General features: G+C 38.7%; 1 protein-coding gene and 1 long non-coding RNA gene across 2 annotated transcripts in view; one reads left to right on the plus strand and one right to left on the minus strand.

The window, feature by feature from the left end:
* LOC118778849 overlaps nt 1–20,816 on the minus strand; it is a 27,297-nt gene extending 6,481 nt beyond the window's left edge. Inside the window, exons 1-2 of the long non-coding RNA XR_005005021.1 lie at nt 20,705–20,816; nt 19,364–19,423 (exon numbers count right to left, since the gene is read on the minus strand). This is a non-coding gene — a long non-coding RNA (uncharacterized LOC118778849). The remainder of the gene's footprint in view (nt 1–19,363; nt 19,424–20,704) is intronic.
* Nucleotides 2,027–17,376, plus strand: LOC118778837 (myosin heavy chain, fast skeletal muscle). The gene is made up of 40 exons (XM_036530593.1): nt 2,027–2,073; nt 3,060–3,275; nt 3,485–3,628; nt 3,743–3,899; nt 4,317–4,344; nt 4,591–4,702; nt 4,789–4,881; nt 4,993–5,056; nt 5,150–5,248; nt 5,333–5,436; nt 5,849–5,987; nt 7,668–7,786; nt 7,997–8,146; nt 8,259–8,429; nt 8,521–8,827; nt 9,108–9,178; nt 9,462–9,549; nt 9,764–9,881; nt 10,209–10,332; nt 10,502–10,638; nt 10,931–11,186; nt 11,315–11,557; nt 11,645–11,821; nt 12,070–12,215; nt 12,315–12,405; nt 12,499–12,888; nt 12,972–13,098; nt 13,191–13,309; nt 13,430–13,626; nt 13,711–13,894; nt 14,012–14,177; nt 14,305–14,429; nt 14,587–14,895; nt 14,980–15,183; nt 15,284–15,409; nt 15,772–15,942; nt 16,462–16,566; nt 16,653–16,748; nt 16,992–17,123; nt 17,253–17,376. The coding sequence occupies exons 2-40, from the start codon at nt 3,072–3,074 to the stop codon at nt 17,271–17,273; spliced, it is 5,814 nt and encodes a 1,937-aa protein (XP_036386486.1). The 5' UTR covers nt 2,027–2,073; nt 3,060–3,071; the 3' UTR covers nt 17,274–17,376.
* Nucleotides 20,817–21,419: the final 603 nt, after the last annotated feature.

A 21,419-nucleotide genomic window follows, 5' to 3' on the forward strand; every position in this document is an offset into this window, starting at 1 on the left:
CAGTGAAGCTACACCAAAACACAGTTTATATAGCTAGCTAAGCACTAAACTTTTATATCTGGGGATGGAACTGTAATTTGCTGGCATCTGGCAACTCCTGCTCTGGAAAGTGACTCTATTAACTAGATTGCTGGCCTTAATAAATTGTTAGTCAGTCATTAAAACTATGCTAATGATGCACAAGAACTTAGCAAATCCATTCCAAACTCTATTGGTTATTCCCTTGCCTCCCATATCTGGTTAGCTGTTCACTGACGGTGGTGGACACCCAAAGAGTAAAACTAAGAAAAGATATAGAATAGATATAGATATCCTTATAAATGTCCTTATCGTCCTGGCATCCCTGTAGGTACTCCAGTTACAACAATTTAAAGCAATAAACACTGGCATGTGGAAAAGCTATACAATACAATACAATTGTAAAAATCAAAAGTTTGAAAAAAAAAAAAAAGTCAGGGCAAAACAAAATTGACAGTGTCAGGTGTGGGGGCAAGAAATGAAACATGGATGCACAAATAATATCAAAAATGAGCTAGTACAACAATATCTAACTGATACACTACATATGAATGCAATATATTTTGCACAGCTAGTATAACAATAACTATATATCATTAAACCACAACCAAAAGATAATAAAAGACTGGCATTTAAAATCACAGAAACACATGACTGGATATACTGAGGCCAAAAAGACTATAGTCCAGTCATGGGATTACACAGGTAGTTTGTCCATATCCCACTGGTTGGCAAATTGTGGAAACATTTACATTATTTAATATAACATTATTAAAAGGAAAAAAGATGTAATGCTCTTGTCTACAGCATTAGCCAATATTTAGAGTCAAACATAACACAGAAGGAAGTGACAATGAAGACATAAAATGTAAAATCAGCCTAACTGTCTGTACTGTAGATGTCATCAAGGTTCACAGAATGAAATCAGTCACTCAGTTTTATTTGCGTATGAAAATGAGAGGCTTGCAAGACTCGTGAAACATTAACTCAAGGCATGCAGCAGTTCTCCACTGCCAAACTAGGCTTCCCATTATAGCTAAATTATGATTTTTGGCATTATCTAATATAGCTGTACATTAATAACAGATCTTACCCACACAATTATTTGAAATTTGTGATATGTGATCAACCCTTAAAATTTAAAAACCAAAAGACAGTCACATTTTATGCTGAAGAGCACCACATATGCTGTGTTTGCACCACAATGTTTATTTCCCTATCAAGACTACATCATGTTTTTTTAGCTCCTGTATTTTAACTTCTTCAGCAATTACATCTGCTATTTAAAAATTCACTACTATGGATTCACCAAATATGGATTTAAAGCTGCATCGAAAAATTCCAGTGATTAATAGTGAGATAAAAATGTCACTGCTAATGAAACAGGTGTATGATGTCCAGTAACAGAGCAATGATACATGACCAAATAGAGCAAGTCAAGTCTGCTGAGTGAAGACAAATCTGTCTATAAAAGAAGCGGCACTGGACTCCCCCCAGGGACTGCCTGGCACCCAGCAAAGGTGAGTGATCCATCATATAATGTTGGAACATCATCAGTCAAGTTCCATAGATATCTAATTTACTTACTAACTTACATATTTACTTACTTACATTACTTTTTAAAGAATCACTGCACCTTTATACAACAGTGCTAAACACTCAACTGAAGCACTTAGGCCAATATTATACCAGTGAAAGACCAGAAAAGACAGGAATTGGTTGATTCACAAATTGTCTTACCCACTGGAGTTCCCTCAAAATATTTCATTTTGTACCACTGTGCACAACACAAGATTAGTTATCAGTTATAGTTGATTTATAATTATAATTGATTTATAACTATAATTGAATTATAACTGTGTGTGCATTATGTGTGGAAAGTCACTGTACATACAGTACAATATAAATAAAGGTTCTCAGGGATAGTCAGTAGGCTGGCATATGTTCTCATTATTATTTGATTTCTGTCTAACACTGATCAGTGAGCTGCTTAACCTTTCTTTTTCAGTATCCACAGACCATCTGCAACCACCTTTCTCTCCTGGCATAAAGAAGGTAAATTCCTGAATGTACTACATTCTCAAAGGCAAACTGCAGCCTTGAGGTAGTACTATTTTCAGGCAGCAAAGGGGAATTTACTTGGGATGGCACTAGATGCCATAAAGTATAGTGTATATTATGAAAATGTTCCTGTGCTCTTAATCTCAATTTAGAAAGAGATGTAATGAAAATATTACATCAATGAAAGCTGCTGCAAATAATTCATTTAAACATGGCCAGCAGGTATTAATGGCTTGATTTGTAGTCACTCTGAATTTTGAACAGGTGTCAAGATCTGGGGGTGACATTAGGAACAGTCCCTTTTAAACATAAACTTCCTTGTTTTAACAAGGAATGAATAACAAGTGGACAGGATTGAAAACTTCTACTGTGAACTTACCTAACAGCATGAAAATTTTCTTGTCGAATCACAATAGGCATTTACTTATGAACATACTCTAGTCCTAATATTTTGGGATCTCAAAATAAATGTGAACACATCTGAATCTGAAATCATAAAAATACATATGCATTAATGTTTTTCCCTTCATGCACCCCTTTTGGAATCACTAATTTCACATTAGACTTGTTTCACTGTGACACACTGTGCAGACTTTTAGAAGTGCTGAGGTGAGATGAGTGCAATCCTCCAAGACGCTTGCACACAAGTCAGAAGTTATTTATAGCATTACAAGTCTCACAGCTCACCACAGTGAAGTAGGTGCAAATTGGAGGATAAGCATGACTGCACTGCTGAAATCTGAGCAATTTTCAAAAGCCTGGCAACTCACAGGGGGACCTTAGACACCCTCGCTGAAGTACTCACTCCCACGCCTGGCAGATGAGCCACTTGGGAGGCCAAAAATTCATAATTAATAAGTGATTATGCCATGATGGGATGGTGCATGTTTTTCCATCAAAAAGCTTTTTTTCTGTCAGTGATTAGCAGACTTCATTCAATATGTCGGTGACTGACTCTTGAACTTTTTTCTTTCCTTCAGTAAAGTGCCACCATGAGTACGGACGCGGAGATGGAGGCCTTTGGCCCAGCGGCCATCTTCCTCCGGAAGCCAGAGAAGGAGAGAATTGAGGCCCAGAACACACCCTTTGATGCCAAAACAGCTTACTTTGTGGCTGAGCCCAAGGAGATGTACCTCAAAGGGAAACTCATCAGCAGAGAGGGGGGCAAAGCCACCGTTGAAACACTGGATGGACAGGTGTGTACAGCTACACAGACAGAGAAAGCATGTCTGGCACACCTACACTTTGTGATGCATACTGTAGGATTTTTAATCATCATGGTGACTGGACCTCACATTTACTGTTTTTTACATGTCATTCGAAAATGATTTCCCTAACTCAGAATGTGTCTTTGTGGTGGACACCTCATTCTATGAGTCTCAAAACAGGTTGTTCCATTTCACAGAAAATCACAGTGAAGGAGGATGACATCCACCCAAGGAACCCTCCCAAATTCGATAAGATTGAGGACATGGCCATGATGACCCACCTCAACGAGCCCTGCGTGCTGTATAACCTCAAAGAGCGTTACGCAGCATGGATGATCTACGTAAGATCTTTTTTTACTGTTTTATCCTGTTCACCAGTAAAAATATGTTTAAAATAAATGAATGATTGTCTGTTGTAAATATTTCCATTAATATATTTCCTTTCACTCTTTCAGACCTACTCTGGGCTGTTCTGTGTCACTGTGAACCCCTACAAGTGGCTCCCAGTGTACGATGCCGTTGTTGTGGCTGCTTACAGAGGCAAAAAGAGAATTGAGGCCCCGCCCCACATCTTCTCCATCTCTGACAATGCCTATCAGTTCATGCTGACTGGTGAGAATCCAGCCCATCATAAATTAGATATACAAGCTATTCTCATACTAGTACAGTCTGAACATGAACTTGAACTTGAACTATTCAAAAACTAAGCCATATCTCAAAACAGTAAATAATATCATGAAATCTTCTGTGAGAAAAATTTATGCTTGCATGTTATTGCTATTATGTTTTCAAATTTACATCTTATGTCTTCTTTCACTAGAATTACTAAACAGTGCTAGTCAGTGCCAACCATTAGGTGGAAGAGATCAGACAATAAAAAAGAAGAAAGTAATTACAGCATGTTTGATCATCTAGATTGTATTTACTATGATAAAAATAGTAACATTTGTAACATAGCAAATACAAGTTCAATGTGGAGTAAAATATTATTGGTTTACATTTCTATCATTCCATTGTCATTTCTTTCAGATCGTGAGAACCAGTCCGTCCTGATTACGTAAGTTTACAACAGTTCTCCATAAAAGCTTTAATATATATGATAAAACCCCAATGAGAAATTAATTTCTCAAGTACTTATTATGTGTGTTGTGAAATGTCTCCAGGTCTTAAAACCATAGATGTAAAAGATAACCTAAATTAAACAGCGCTGTTTTATTACTTTACTCTCTATGAATTGCATGTAGTGCAAAGCATACGTTTTCCATGCGTTTCAGCTCTTAGTGTTATCCGTTTTCCTTCACAGCGGAGAATCTGGTGCAGGAAAGACTGTGAACACAAAACGTGTCATCCAGTACTTTGCAACAGTTGCAGTGTCTGGGCAAAAGAAAGCTGAGCCAGTTGCTGGCAAGATGCAGGTCAGTGAGAGACTGTAGAGATGTACAAATGGCTCAGGAATTTATGAGCTGTGACACATGTCTGAAGTGCCTGATGTCTTCTGTAGGGATCTCTGGAGGATCAAATCATCGCAGCGAACCCCCTGCTGGAGGCTTATGGTAATGCCAAGACCGTGAGGAATGACAACTCCTCTCGTTTTGTAAGTTTTCTGTGTTATTTACTATACATATTTAAAGGCTTTATTATTAAGCATTGTTAGTTTAAAATCTTGAAGCATTTAAAATCCCTTTTAATTTCACCAAATGCTTAGGGAAAGTTCATCAGAATTCATTTTGGAACAACGGGAAAGCTGGCTTCTGCTGATATTGAAACTTGTAAGTTACCACAACCAGTGTTTTATGTCAATCATGTCACTGATAACCACGACAAAATTGCCCACCCGTAACACTTCCATTTCCTACCTACAGATTTGCTGGAAAAGTCAAGAGTAACATTCCAGCTGTCGGCTGAGAGAAGCTACCACATCTTCTATCAGCTTATGACAGGCCACAAACCTGAACTGTTGGGTAGGAAATCTGGAGGATCAAGATCTTAATTTTTATTGGTCAAATTTCAGAAATGTATGCATTTCTAATTATTGTTTCTCACAGAGGCACTTCTGATTACCACCAACCCATACGATTACCCTATGATCAGCCAAGGAGAAATCACTGTTAAAAGCATTAATGATGTGGAGGAGTTCATAGCCACAGATGTAAGTTGAAGAAAAAAATAAAAAAATGATTCCATTTTCAGAATTATGCTCTCCTTGCTCACAATGAAACCTGTGATACTGTGTTGTTGTACTCATAGATAAGTCAGAGTTAGACAGACACATCGTAACTGATGTCAATGAGTCAAGGGTCTTGCCCAAACCGGTGTCCAGAATGGATGCATAAAACAGCAGTTTATGACAAAGAGCTCCTTCTAAAATAGCAAAATATACAAACATAGATTGAGGAGTAACATAGACTTTAAAAAAAGAAAATATCTATCCATTCATTTAATGTTCCATAACAAGAGTAAATAAAGGGAATACACATCACATGGCAGTATCATGTGTTTGTTTATGTGTATATGAACATCCTTTACATATGTTTGTGACTATGTTTCGGTTTGAATCACAGACTGCCATTGACATCTTGGGCTTCAATGCTGAGGAAAAGATGGGCATCTACAAGCTGACTGGTGCAGTGATGCATCATGGGAACATGAAGTTTAAGCAGAAGCAGCGTGAGGAGCAGGCTGAGCCTGATGGCACTGAGGGTAGGTCTGAAGATATTCTTGCTCATACTAACGAGTAACATTAATTAATGTGTCAATTTGCATTGTAGGGGTCACCTTCTGTACACAAAGTCAGATTTTTCAAATAAGTAATTATTTTTCAAATACTTTCAAAAGTTTTTCTTTGGGGGGGGGTGGGGTGGGGTGGTAGAGGCTACGGGGGCTTGAGCCCCCTGCCCATTTGGTTGTAAAGTCCAAAATGGTCTTTCCTACCATACTGATCTCTGCTAAAGTTGAGTGTTTGTCACAAGGATCAGGGGGGGTTACAGATATTACTGTGACTTAGCTTTTTTCTTATTTTTTTTGTGATTTTTATGATTGCTAAACATTTATACATCTTGATAATTATGCTATATCATGGTCGGATGCATTCAGAAAGTTGTGACCAGCATTTTGAGACAAAACAAAAATTAAGGCACTGGCTAATGAGGCTGAACAAGTAGAACACTGCAGAAATAGTTGTCAGAAATCTTTCTAGGTAAAACAAGTAGCTCCAGGGAAGATAAGAATTTCTCAAGCATTCAATGCTGCAAATATTTCCCTTATTCACCCTTGAGTTTCAAGTTGCACTTTCCAAAGCATAGTAGCAATTCCAATTGCTACACAATCATTTCAATTGTCCTTGCCCAGTTCATTTGAGGGACATGATAAACATTAAGGAAACATTCAGACAGTGTGATGGGATCAGCATCATAACTGAGGAGACAGCTGATGCACAGGTCAGGTATGTGCTCACTGTATTGGCTCTTTTAAGAACACAGGGGTGTGAGAAGCAGCTAAAGCTGGATGCTCCTCTCTTACACTGTGTCAATGTAAAGGCAGTGGCGTTTAAGTCAGTCAAACAGACTGTATTGGGGACACTCACAGCATCTGAGGTTTATTTCAAAAACAGACCACAGCAGTTGGCACTGATAAGGCAACAATCTGTTTCTGAATGTAGTTCACATTACCTGTGTAGCACATCTGCTGAAATTAGTGGGTGATATGTGTTGAAATGAATTTAAGAAGGTCAATGACCTGATCATAGCTGCAAAACAAGTATTCAAAGCCTATCCATTAGCCAAAGATTGGTTTTGCATGTGTGTTCAAGAAAGTTGTAAGCAAAAGCAGGCACTCTATCAAGCCGACAATCCTGGCAATGTGCAGATTGTTGTATTTGAATAAATTGTAAAATAAGCAAATGTTAGTGCAGCCACATAAAGGTTGAATACAGACTATGACCCTTTTCTTTACACTTATTTCTGCAGTTTTTGTTTTTCCACAGACATTGATATGGCAAATGTATGCTGTTTCTATGTAGCAGCTTAAAGATGACCTCTTGTTAATCGCTAAACCTCTGTGCATGAGATAACACTATGGTTTTTTTAAACTGAGTCCCTGCCCTCCAAAAAGTCTATGCAATTATAATTCACAGTTGACCAGTTATACAATTATCAATGTCAAGTTAATTCAAACTAGTTACAACAAGCCCTCTTTGGCAATTATGTTTTTTATTTTATTTTATATTATGGAAGAGCACTTCTACCTACTTTGATTCACATGTATTTCCTGAACATTCTTCTTTAATTTAAATTTAAACTGGACCTTGTTGATTTATTACATGTGCATGCATTTTTCCCCTTAAAATCTCTCAAATAAACACATGAATTTATTCCATTACAGTGGCAGATAAAATTTCTTACCTCATGGGCCTGAACTCAGCTGATGTGCTGAAAGCTCTGTGTTACCCCAGAGTGAAGGTCGGAAATGAGTTTGTGACCAAGGGGCAGACTGTACCACAGGTAAAATATCCAGATTAAAAATCTTGTTGATACATTATGCATTATGGATTATATATATTACATTATATATTATATATTGATATATATTGATAATGTACGTTTTGTGCAAAAGTTTTGATACATTATTACTTTGGGGTGTTTCCAGCCTCACCTAAATCTTTTGTTCTCACTTAAGTTGTGGTATTTCTTGTTCCATTTTGCCATATCCAGGTCAACAACTCTGTCAGTGCTCTATGCAAGTCTGTCTATGAGAAAATGTTCTTGTGGATGGTTATTCGCATTAATGAGATGTTGGACACAAAACAACCACGACAGTTCTTCATCGGTGTGCTGGATATTGCTGGATTTGAGATCTTTGATGTAAGTGGAGGTTTCCAGTATAGATGACTGCAGTTTTATTGGATGAAGCATTTTTTTCTTTGGAGTTTGGATCACATTTAATCAATCAACCTTTTACTTCTTAAAAATTTAGTTCAACAGCCTGGAGCAGCTGTGTATCAATTTCACCAACGAGAAACTGCAACAGTTTTTCAACCACCACATGTTTGTGCTGGAACAAGAGGAGTACAAGAAGGAGGGTATTGATTGGGAGTTCATTGATTTCGGTATGGACTTGGCTGCCTGCATTGAACTAATTGAGAAGGTAGGACTGTTTCCCCAAATTATTATTTGACATGAACCTATCCTATTATTCTTCTGATGTGATCTCATGAAATATTGTCTGCCTTCAACAGCCAATGGGCATCTTCTCCATCCTTGAAGAGGAGTGCATGTTCCCTAAGGCTTCAGACACAACCTTCAAAAACAAGCTCTATGACCAACATCTGGGCAAAAACAATGCCTTCCAGAAGCCCAAGCCTGCCAAAGGCAAGGCCGAGGCCCACTTCTCCCTGGTGCACTACGCTGGCACTGTGGACTACAACATTGTTGGCTGGCTGGACAAGAACAAGGACCCCCTGAACGACTCAGTCGTACAGCTGTACCAGAAGTCATCAGTCAAACTGCTGGCTCACCTGTATGCTGCCCATGCCTCTGCAGAAGGTATTGTATTTATTTTTCTTGTGATTGAGTCTCCATTGTATATATTCACACCTGAGAAAGGTGAAGAAATTCATTTTACAATGTCTGACCAAACACAGATGAAATCAATGATTCACATTTCTATGTAGTTTCTTGAGCAACTTAGACAATTCACAATTTTTTTAATATAAGCCTTTAATGTTTATGGTATTTCATGCAAGTTTCATGCAGTGACATAAAAATATTCTTCCGTTAAATATTGCATTAAATATGATGTCATTGAAAAATCTTGTGTGAACAGAGGCTGGTGGTGGCAAAAAGGCCGGAAAGAAGAAGGGTGGCTCCTTCCAGACTGTGTCTGCTCTGTTCAGGGTACTGTATGCACTTCAATGCAACTGAAACCACACTTCTGTGATTAAAGTACCAATTTGATGTTGCAAAGTAAAGCACTCTTACTGTCACAATCAATTCTCTTAAAAATTTACTGAAGCAAATGTAGAAATAATTACACATTACATGAATTTGCTCTGGAATACTAAAAACCATAAAATGATAATCAGTTGGGTTCTACACTTAACTCTGTTCACAATATGAATGAAATAATCAAACTAAATGCATTCTCTGTTTTAATACTACACCACCCTCCATCCCACAGGAGAACTTGGGCAAGCTGATGACCAATTTAAGAAGCACTCATCCTCACTTTGTGCGATGCTTGATTCCTAATGAATCAAAGACACCAGGTAGGCAATATACCCACTGTCATTCCAATAGTTTAGGTCTAAATATGAAAAACTGCAACAGAGTGTACATGCTATGTTTACCCAATTGATCAATCCTCTTTTCTAGGGTTATCAAAAAGAATTCAATGAAGTCAACACAACTTCAGTGTGGGAGTATCCTATTCTGTACTTTTGGTACAATGTCTGAACATGTGAATGTCTTCTTGTTTTCCAGGTCTCATGGAGAACTTCCTGGTCATCCACCAGTTGAGGTGTAATGGTGTGCTAGAAGGTATCAGAATCTGCAGAAAGGGCTTCCCCAGCAGAATCCTCTATGGTGACTTCAAGCAGAGGTAAATTACTCATTACATCTGTATTACTTAACATCCATAATATACATGTGAATCTAGGATCTTTAGGTTAGATACTGCTGTTGTATTGCTAAATTGTACTGTTTTTTCAGATTTTTATAGCATGTAAAAGTGGAACATGGAAAGAGGTTTTGATAGTCTGTAAAAATGGAACATGACATTAAAGGCCTCTACAAATATTTTTTTAAAAAACTATAATAATAATAGACATGTTCCAGATCTAGAAATAATTGCATTTAAATAGAAGATTCCCTTGAGTAATCTCTGAGCATATCTTCTCTATCATTATAACCATTACTTTTATTTTAGATACAAAGTACTGAATGCCAGTGTGATCCCTGAGGGACAGTTCATTGACAACAAGAAGGCTTCTGAGAAGCTCCTGGGATCCATTGATGTGGACCACACTCAGTACAAGTTTGGGCACACCAAGGTGAGAGATTTCAGCTTCAAGGATATCAATAATATTTTTTTGAAAAACAAAACAGTTTCACAGCTTAGATTTACCGTTTAATGTAAATTTAGATTTACCGTTTAATCACATTTATGTCAATGCAATAAGCTATAAGACCAATTCTTTATCACATTGAATGTTGCTGCAGGTGTTCTTCAAAGCTGGTCTGTTGGGTACCCTGGAAGAGATGCGAGATGAGAAACTGGCATCACTGGTTACCATGACTCAGGCCCTGTGCCGCGGATACCTCATGAGAAGGGAATTTGTCAAGATGATGGAGAGGAGGTATATACTTTTACACAAAAACTCATCCATTCATTAATTCAACTCAATTCATTCAGAGATCAGCACCTATTCTTCTTTTTAAGATGTAAAGCTGTTAAAGTAAAGAAAACAACAAGACAGTTTATTTCCGTCCACTTTTCTGTAGGCTGAAAGGCTCACTCAAAAAAAAAATTGAAATTTAAAATTAAGTTCTTTTAAAAGCACTAGAGTGGTTCAAGCAGAAAATGCTTGTTTTATAAATGGAAGCAGAATGGCATAAACTTCCTGGCTAACTGTAATACTCCTGAAACAGGGAGTCCATATACTCCATCCAATACAACATCCGCTCATTCATGAATGTGAAACATTGGCCATGGATGAAGCTATACTTCAAGATCAAGCCACTTCTGAAGAGCGCTGAAGCTGAGAAAGAGATGGCCAACATGAAAGAAGATTTTGAAAAGACCAAAGAAGAGCTAGCAAAGGCATTAGCTAAGAAAAAGGAGCTGGAGGAAAAAATGGTTTCTCTGCTGCAGGAGAAGAATGACCTGCAATTGCAAGTAGCAGCTGTGAGTTGACATAATGATTTAGAGAACATTCAACTCATATTTATATTATCAGTGGAAAAAATCAGTCTACACTAATCTAAACTAATGTCTCTTCATACTTGAGTGTTGCATTTTTGTTTCACTTACAGGAAGTTGAAAGCCTCTCTGACGCTGAGGAAAGATGTGAGGGACTCATCAAAGCTAAGATCCAGCTCGAAGCTAAACTCAAAGAGACAAATGAGAGACTGGAGGATGAGGAGGAAATCAATGCTGAGCTGACTGCCAAGAAGAGGAAGCTGGAGGATGAGTGCTCTGAGCTGAAGAAAGATATTGATGACTTAGAGCTCACCTTGGCCAAAGTGGAGAAGGAGAAACATGCCACAGAAAATAAGGTTTATAATTCATCAATGCAGTCTTTATTTGTTTTTTTTCCACTTTACCAGTGTATTACTAACAGAGTGTGACATTAATTCATTTAGGTGAAAAACCTGACTGAAGAGATGGCCACTCAAGATGAGAGCATTGCCAAGCTGACCAAGGAGAAGAAAGCCCTCCAAGAGGCACACCAGCAGACTCTTGATGATCTCCAGGCAGAGGAGGACAAAGTCAACAGTCTGACGAAAGCCAAGACCAAGCTTGAGCAGCAAGTGGATGACGTAAGATGTCATTTACATATTTTGATAGGTGCAATTTAAATTGAGCCATAGAACAGAGAGCCTTTTGAACAACTAGGAGCAACTTCAGAAACATTCTAACCCATTGATCTCATCAATTGATGTAACCCATTAACCTGTGCATTTTGTACTGACAATGAAAAAGATAATGGCTGAGGAGTGAGCAGGGACGTTAGTAGGGACGTCATGGACGTTAAGTCAATGACAAAACCTGCTTTTACATGAAACAGCTGGAAGGTTCTCTGGAACAAGAGAAGAAGCTTCGCATGGACCTTGAGAGAGCCAAGAGAAAGCTTGAGGGTGATCTGAAACTGGCTCAGGAATCCATAATGGATCTGGAGAATGACAAGCAACAGTCAGAGGAGAAGATCAAGAAGTAAGACAGAATTCAAAGCAATGAGATAATTGTAAATCCCAACAACATCCAAAAATTGGAAACATATTCATTAAAATCTGTATCTTTCCTCATCCACAGGAAGGACTTTGAAACAAGCCAACTTCTCAGCAAGATTGAGGATGAGCAGTCTTTGGGAGCACAACTTCAAAAGAAGATTAAGGAGCTCCAGGTAGTTTCTGAATGCCTTAAAATTCCATATAATAAAGCTGAAAACATGTACAACTTTAACTTTAACAACAACTTTAACCACTGTTCTCCATAGGCTCGTATTGAGGAGCTGGAGGAAGAAATCGAGGCTGAGCGTGCTGCTCGGGCCAAGGTTGAGAAGCAGAGAGCTGATCTCTCCAGGGAACTTGAGGAGATCAGTGAGAGGCTAGAAGAAGCTGGTGGTGCCACTGCTGCTCAGATTGAGATGAACAAGAAGCGTGAGGCTGAGTTCCAGAAGCTGCGCCGTGATCTTGAAGAGTCTACCTTGCAGCATGAGGCCACAGCTGCGGCTCTGCGCAAGAAGCAGGCCGACAGTGTTGCGGAACTGGGAGAGCAAATCGACAACCTTCAGCGAGTCAAGCAGAAGCTGGAGAAGGAGAAGAGTGAATACAAAATGGAAATCGATGATCTGTCCAGTAACATGGAGGCTGTCGCCAAAGCAAAGGTATACAGAGGAATTCTCTCTCAAGCATGTTGTAGCAGGAGTTATGAAACGTCCAAGAACTATAAATACATTTTTTTTGATAGGGCAACCTTGAGAAAATGTGCCGTACCCTGGAAGACCAACTGAGTGAACTCAAGACCAAGAGCGATGAGCATTTGCGCCAACTGAATGACCTGAATACACAAAAAGCAAGACTTCAAACTGAAAATGGTATGTATTACATATTGCATATTAATTACTAAGTAAATCTGATTAGATGTCATAAGGGCATAAGAAGGAGTATCACACGTTTATTTTCTCAGGTGAATTTGGTCGCCAACTGGAGGAGAAGGAGGCTCTAGTTTCCCAACTGACTAGAGGCAAACAAGCCTACACACAGCAGATTGAGGAACTCAAGAGGCACATTGAAGAGGAAGTCAAGGTAATAGACTAGGAAAGTGTGATATGAATGTCCTTCTAACTGTTTTTAAATGACTTTCTTAGCAAAAAAATCTTAGATACCCTACTGAAGCCATATACATTAATTTTTGTGTTCCAATAGGCCAAGAATGCTCTGGCTCATGCTTTGCAATCAGCACGCCATGACTGTGACCTGCTGAGGGAGCAGTTTGAGGAGGAGCAGGAGGCCAAGGCTGAGCTGCAGCGTGGAATGTCCAAGGCCAACAGTGAGGTGGCTCAGTGGAGAACCAAATATGAAACTGATGCCATCCAGCGCACTGAGGAACTGGAGGAGGCCAAGTAACTTCACTCTTTACAGTATCATTGTGGATTCACTGATTATGAGTAATCGAAGATAGTTAATGAAAATGTCATTGTCTACAGGAAAAAGCTTGCCCAGCGTCTCCAGGACGCAGAGGAATCCATTGAGGCTGTGAACTCCAAGTGTGCCTCTCTGGAGAAGACCAAGCAGAGACTGCAGGGTGAAGTGGAGGATCTCATGATTGATGTGGAGAGGGCAAATGCCCAGGCTGCCAACCTTGACAAGAAGCAGAGGAACTTTGACAAGGTAAATCCAACATTCCAATATAGGGAATTATCATCTCTGCTGTGGTTACAGTTAGGTTTTACAGCATAGACTGATTTCATGGTTCATTATTAATGAATTTTATCATCAATTTTCCAGGTTCTGGCAGAATGGAAGCAGAAGTATGAGGAAGGCCAGGCAGAGTTGGAAGGGGCACAGAAAGAGGCCCGTTCTCTCAGCACTGAGCTGTTCAAGATGAAGAATTCCTATGAAGAAGCTCTGGACCACCTGGAGACCCTGAAGCGGGAGAACAAGAACCTCCAGCGTATGTACAATAAATTTAGAGACACGTATTCATCATCATTATTGTGATCCTTGGAAGAAAGCTGTTACGGAATGTAAATGGTAGTTATGCCCACAATAAAATTATTATTAAACATGTATCCCTGCAGAGGAGATTTCTGACCTGACAGAACAGATTGGAGAGACTGGAAAAACTATTCATGAACTGGAGAAGGCTAAGAAGACAGTGGAAACTGAGAAATCAGAAATTCAGACTGCCCTAGAAGAAGCCGAGGTAATTAAAGGCAGACATATTAAACACAAATTAAAAATGATAAAGTTGGTGGTATGCTACATTTCATCTTCAAAACTACACTTAGAGGGAGTAGTTAGTGCATGTTTTTCTGAATTTTTCTGTTTCATCATTCCATCAAAAAAAATTATTTTTACAGGGAACTCTGGAGCATGAGGAGTCCAAGATTCTCCGTATCCAACTGGAGCTAAATCAGGTGAAGAGTGAAGTTGACAGGAAGCTCGCAGAGAAAGATGAGGAGATGGAGCAGATCAAGAGGAACAGCCAGAGGGTGATCGACTCCATGCAGAGCACTCTTGACTCTGAGGTCAGAAGCAGGAATGATGCTCTCAGAGTTAAGAAGAAGATGGAGGGAGATCTCAATGAGATGGAGATTCAGCTGAGCCATGCCAACCGCCAGGCCGCTGAAGCCCAGAAACAACTGAGGAATGTCCAAGGACAGCTCAAGGTATTTGTATATTACCCATAGTTACAGGGCTGAGCTCAATGAGTTGAGTCTTTTCAGAATTTCTTTAATTGATCTCTCTTTCAGGATACCCAACTGCACCTTGATGATGCAGTCAGAGGACAGGAGGACATGAAGGAGCAGGTTGCCATGGTGGAGCGCAGGAACAACCTGATGCTGGCTGAGATAGAGGAACTGAGGGTTGCCCTGGAGCAGACAGAGAGAGGCCGCAAAGTGGCTGAGCAGGAGCTGGTCGATGCAAGCGAGCGTGTGGGCCTGCTGCACTCCCAGGTAAGTACATAGGGTCATTTCCTTCTGATTGATATAGTATAAATGAATATTGCATACATGACAAGCTTGTACTAAACTAAATCTATCCAAATTTGTTCAGAACACCAGCCTTATCAACACCAAGAAGAAGCTGGAGAGTGACCTTGTTCAGGTCCAAGGTGAAGTTGACGACACCGTCCAGGAAGCAAGAAATGCAGAGGAGAAGGCCAAGAAGGCTATCACTGATGTGAGCTTTGTTTATTTCAGTGTCACAGTACCCATAAAGTAAAATTGTATTCAATCAATTATTTATACTTTTATATGGCTACCTTATGTAGTTTTATATGTAATACATTTTTAATACTTGCACATAATGAAATCCATATATACCAATGAGATTCTATTTGAACAAGGTGAAATAAGGTATATAACCTGAAATAAGGTTTAATGGCATAGCTTGCCCTATATATGGCCTGTAATGAACTGGACTACTGTATATGACAGTGTAAAACTCTCTCACTATTAAAGGTGAAATTAATGTTGACCTCAGACCAGGGTATCTTGGTTTTTGAAAAAGTATTTAAAAATCTTCATTTTATGAAATTCCAGGCAGCCATGATGGCAGAGGAGCTGAAGAAGGAGCAGGACACCAGTGCTCACCTGGAGAGGATGAAGAAGAACCTGGAAGTTACAGTCAAGGACCTGCAGCACCGCCTGGATGAGGCTGAGAGCCTGGCCATGAAGGGCGGAAAGAAACAGCTCCAGAAACTGGAATCAAGGGTAAACTATCTGGAATATATACCATGGCACTGACATACTACACCCATATGCTATTGTATTTTGTAGAAGGCAGTATGTTATGTAATCACTCCTAGTGTCAGTTGCAAAACTGATGATTTTGTACCATTTCTGTCCTTAGCTTTATCATTTGTTTGCACTTGTAAGTTGCTCAAAATGACAAAATACAATGTCACATAAATGTTAGGTTCAATAGAATCAATTACTCAAAGTAAATAATTCTTTTAAAGGAAATCATCAAACAATTTAAAATCACAGGAGTCAAACACATTTATAATGTTGCAAACTACATTTTGTTAAACCTGTATCCAGAGCCTTTTCTTCTGTTTAGATGGACTTACTATCACTAAATCATTTGGAGGGTCACATGAAATTCAAAGGCAGGCTTCAGCCTACAATGCCTGAAGGCCGCATCCTTCAAAGTCCAAACCTCATAACGTCATAACTTCATTTGTATATTCCATCATTACTATTGTTACATAAACTAAATTATTGTTAAAGGTGCGTGAGCTGGAAAGTGAAGTTGAAGCCGAACAGAGACGTGGAGCCGATGCAGTTAAAGGTGTCCGTAAATATGAGAGGAGAGTCAAAGAGCTCACCTACCAGGTAAAAATCAACCCATCTTTACAAAATAGACCGCACTCCAGAATGACAACGCAGTACTTCTTTTAAATCATCTCTGCTCACTGTAGACTGAGGAGGACAAGAAGAACATTCACAGACTCCAAGATCTGGTGGACAAACTGCAGCTGAAAGTGAAGGCCTACAAGAGGCAGGCTGAGGAAGCTGTAAGTCTAATATTCCATAAAAAAGTAGCTAATAATGGTATAGTGGGAGAATATGTATGTATTTAAACATATAATCTTTGAAATTTCAGTGGAATCTTTTTGTAATAGTTCTAAGAATTTTCTTACAAAGTGAGAGATTACTGATACAATCTGATTTAAACATGTCACTGTTCTCCTTCATGAAGTGATTTATTGTAAAATACTTCTCTTATTTCTTATTAATGTGAAATAACTGCCTCACAGGAGGAGCAAGCCAACACTCACCTGTCCAGATACAGGAAGGTGCAGCATGAGATGGAGGAAGCTCAGGAGCGTGCCGACATCGCCGAGTCCCAGGTCAACAAGCTGAGAGCCAAGAGCCGTGATGCCGGCAAGGTAGGTTATTATGTGAAAGGTTTTGTTGTCGTGATATATGTTAATTTAAAGGAGTAATGAGAGTTGTTGTAGGATAAAAGGAAATGATATAGTAAATGGTTCTAAATGGTCTTTCAAATTCATTTTCAGGGCAAGGAGGCCGCAGAATGAGGGACGAGATCCAGATGAGAAGCAATAACAAGTATTCATATAATATGAACGTCTTGTGAAATGTTCTTGTACCTTAAGCAATAAATAATATATTGGCACAGCATAGCATTGTCTTGTTCTCTTTTTTTATAATCTTTTCACACACAATCAAAACAATGTTACAGTATGAAGCAACCTAAAATATTGCACACAGTTGCAGCTGAAGTCATAAACTTTTTACTACTTGGGGAAAATGAAAGACTCATAGCATTCAGATGTAGGGAACAGTAGGACCTGACCATTTTAGTCTGACTGTAAACCTCAAATATTTAGGTTTTTCTATCATATATAAATAATTGTCTGAAATGTCATATCAAGAATAAATGACTTAAAAAAATACATGGTATTTAATGACAAATGCAGACATCATGGGCCAGATTTATTAGGATTCGTTCTTCAGTGTCTTGAGAGATTCTACATGGATAATTTTTTCATCATTTTGGGGTTCACATGGGAATTTCCATCAAGGTCTGCAACTTCGGTTTTTATCATCCATCCAAATGTTTGTCTTTTTTAACAAAACAGAGCTCAGCTTTATATGCTCCGCAGGTCAAGCTGTTGGTATCCCTTGTGTCCCTTGAGTCTCTAATTGGCTCAGCATGATGCCACTTTGTTTTAAAGTGGACCAGAATGGCCATCACAGCAACAGAATTAGGGCTGAATGCACCCTGAAACAACAGTCAAAGTCTAGTGAATTATTGCATGACTCAAGGCATTAGTGATGTGCGGGTTGACTCATAACCCACGGCTGCAGCGGGTTGACCCACGCGTCGGGCGGGTTCGGGTAAGCTTACTAGAAAATGTCACAGGTTTAGGCGGGTCGGGTCAAAAATGACAAAGCAGCATTCCGACTAAGTTATAAATAACAATAGGCTTTACCTACAAGTTTTTTTTTCCCCTAAGTGGTATCCGTAGCTTTTGTTTAGATTATATACCGCCAAAACTCTTTTTTTTGGTCAGAAAGAAGAGGCTAGCACTGACAATATGGCCGACTTAATCAGAGAAAAGCTAAAAACTGGCAATGCTAAGCTTGCACGCAAAGTGAGCCAAAAAGTAAGGTATAGGAGAGATTCGGGAAGGTTGTCCTGTCCAATGACACCATTACAGACTACCTTATCTGCTTGAGTTGTGAGGCATTGTACAAATATGATGTTTATGTCTTTAATGAAGGATTAGGCCTACTTGTTTTGCTGCTATTCAACAATACAGCACACCGTTTAGAACAATTCGTCTGTTTATTTAGTAGCCTAGTCCCAGACGCTATTAGGCTAAGATACAATAGGCTATGCATTGCAATCAATGTATTATGCTAATGTTTGGACAAAAAGCCCCAAAACGAAATAGTACAACACTGCTCACTTTGCTGTAGCCTACAGTGGCTCATGCAAAAACCTTGTTGTCTCCACGAGTGTCTGTCCTTTTTGAAATGTGCACTAAAATAAGAAAACGTTATATCTCACTCTATGATATGGATGCCATCACTATACCGGCTAAAGTTGGCATTTTGCAGGTTGGGTCGGGTGGTTAATTAACGCATATTTTTGAGGGTCAGGCGGTGCAGATTGGCTCTCATAACGGGCCGGGTGGGTGCGGGTATTAAAAACCCTGACCTGCGCATTACTACAAGGCATGGTTTCCTAGTTTTAAAAAGGGCAGAAAGGTTAAGAAGCTAGGTGTAGTTTAGCTAACCTCAAGGTGGGTTATTCAGCGATAATCAACTGGGAACATGTCTATTTACATAAAGTCATTTTCAGTTGTATCTTAAGCATTAAATCAAAAAAGTTGTGCAATCAAATTGTCATGGAGAGGAAATAAGGTAGACTTGTCATTCTCTTCCCCACTGGTGAGCAAATGGTGACATTTTTCCCCAGCTGTCATACATTTAACTTGCATTTTTACAGTTCATTTTTTAAAAATTTGGCTATATTCCAACAAATGTTTTTGCAGTACTTTCTTTGAAGCAAAGCCATATACTTGTACTTTGTTAAATTTTAATTTGTTAGATTATTCGAGAAAGAACATGCATATGATAATATGATAGAAGTATTTACTTTTGATGTTTCCATAGTTTGGCCAGGCTTCAGCATCATCTGCTGCCCATGCGTAGCATTCTGGAAATGGACAGCACATTTCAGACACTCAGTACATATACATATAGGGCAACACAACACTGAATGCATGCAAAAACATTTGCCCATCCTTGAACAGAGGATTGAGTTTACTCTGTCTGCTGGAGTTTTATTGCTTCTGACTCTGGGACTTTTACTCAGAATTTTACTGTGAAGTTTGAATAGAGGGGAATATATTTAAACAAAGCAGTCTAGAGAAATATACTGCTGCATATCTTGAACTGGAGCGAAAACCTTTTTACTGTTTGCCAAAATAAATTTGCATAAATTTTGTAATTATAAGCACTATTATTCTCAGAGTGTGTAATTACACAATACCTGCACAAATTAGGTTACACAAAATCAAGATTGTGCTTTTCAAAGGGAATTATATAGGTTATCACTCAAAACACTGCAAGTTATTTATAAACATGATATACTTCTCACAAAAAATCTACCTAATTTGAATATTTAATTTGAGTTCCTCTTTAACAGTTAAAAGCACAATTAACACATTACTTCAACCTTTTATCATTACATTTTCACCATGTGGCAATAAAATAATTGTAAAATCTGGTAACTGTCGGTCTGTGTATGTATTAGGGACACTAATAGGGCTCGTCAGCTGCAGCCAAAAACACTCAGCATCACAATGAACAAAGTTTCTTCATCCATACTGTAACAAGGCAACAATTGAACAGGCTTGACAGAGTGCTGTCACTACAGTTGAGTATGCACTCTGACTGCCATACCAACAAGCCTGGCTCTTTGGCATCGCAGTCAAAGCTGCAGTTTGGTACCCCATATACCTGGGTTTGAGGCCAGGTGGGATGACTGCTCTCGCCCTTTGATATAATATATATATATATATATATGTATATATACACATCTTATATATATATATAAGATATATATACAGTGTTCTAAATCTAAATTTAAAACACTCAATGCCAATGTTGCTATTATCTGAAGGCTGAGCTGAACGTTTGCATGTGCCTTGCAAACACAACCAGAATAATTATAATACCAGAAATGACTGCATACCAGTCATGCATCAGTAATCCATGCTGAATGATGAACTAATCAAGGATACATTATAAAGTAATTATGAAAATTAACCAACTTCATTGCACATTCCAAAGTCACACAATAGCATAATCAACAAAACAATGTAAAATTTCAAATACAGATGGATCGCCTCTTTCAAAGTTCAATCTGAACCAAATCTATCTTGATAAATTACAAATAATATTAGATTTTGCAATAATAAAAAATGTAACTTACAAGTACTTTGCATCTGATAATCTTCTAAAGGGCAAAGTAGGCATTAAACTGCTGTGCACTGGAGTTCAGTCATGAAGTGGTCAAAATCCTTCTCCACAAGAAAGCTCACAGCTCTTAGTGAGGAATAGCTACCCTCTGAGAGCATAATTCAGCATGAAGCTATATTTGTCTTAACTTCTCATGAGTACTTTTAAGGCTAAGATATCAAGTATCACATTTTATTGAAGAGATGCACCCAGAAAAGATATTAAGGATCATGTTTATTGAAGAGATGTGCCCACATTTTCACATGACTTTCCAGTATTTTACAGCCAAACCTACTCCAGTTAATGTCATATCAACTTTCCCATGGAAACTGGCCCACAGAGTAATACATCTTGCATTTCTAAATTGGTCTTGCTGCCTATTAAACAAGGCAGTCATACTGAAAAATTGAGCTGATATACAGTAGTTTTGAAGTTCATGTGAGAACAGCTGTTGATGTGTTGAAGTCAATGGGTGTGTCCAATGGGTGCAAATGCCCTAAATGTGACAGAATCATTACGGATTGAATAGTCACCCTGCTATACCTGAGGTAAACAATGAGATCAACATTATGGAAATGCAGACACCTGGCCATTCCTTCTCTTAAACAAGAGGAGAGTAGAAATGTCATGGGGGAAAAAGATTATCTGGGGCATTCAATATGCTATGTGTTACTAATACTAGGATTTCA

This window comes from Megalops cyprinoides, chromosome 6 (genome assembly GCF_013368585.1).
Source record: "Megalops cyprinoides isolate fMegCyp1 chromosome 6, fMegCyp1.pri, whole genome shotgun sequence".
NCBI classification, from domain to species: Eukaryota; Metazoa; Chordata; class Actinopteri; order Elopiformes; family Megalopidae; genus Megalops; species Megalops cyprinoides.

Coding starts and splice junctions, on each gene's coding strand:
- LOC118778837 (XM_036530593.1), top strand. CDS start 3,072: ATGAGTACGGACGCGGAGATGGAGGCCTTTGGCCCAGCGGCCATCTTC. Junction 11,822..12,069: donor TTGAGCAGCAAGTGGATGAC/GTAAGATGTCAT, acceptor TACATGAAACAG/CTGGAAGGTTCTCTGGAACA. Junction 16,567..16,652: donor TCAAAGAGCTCACCTACCAG/GTAAAAATCAAC, acceptor TGCTCACTGTAG/ACTGAGGAGGACAAGAAGAA.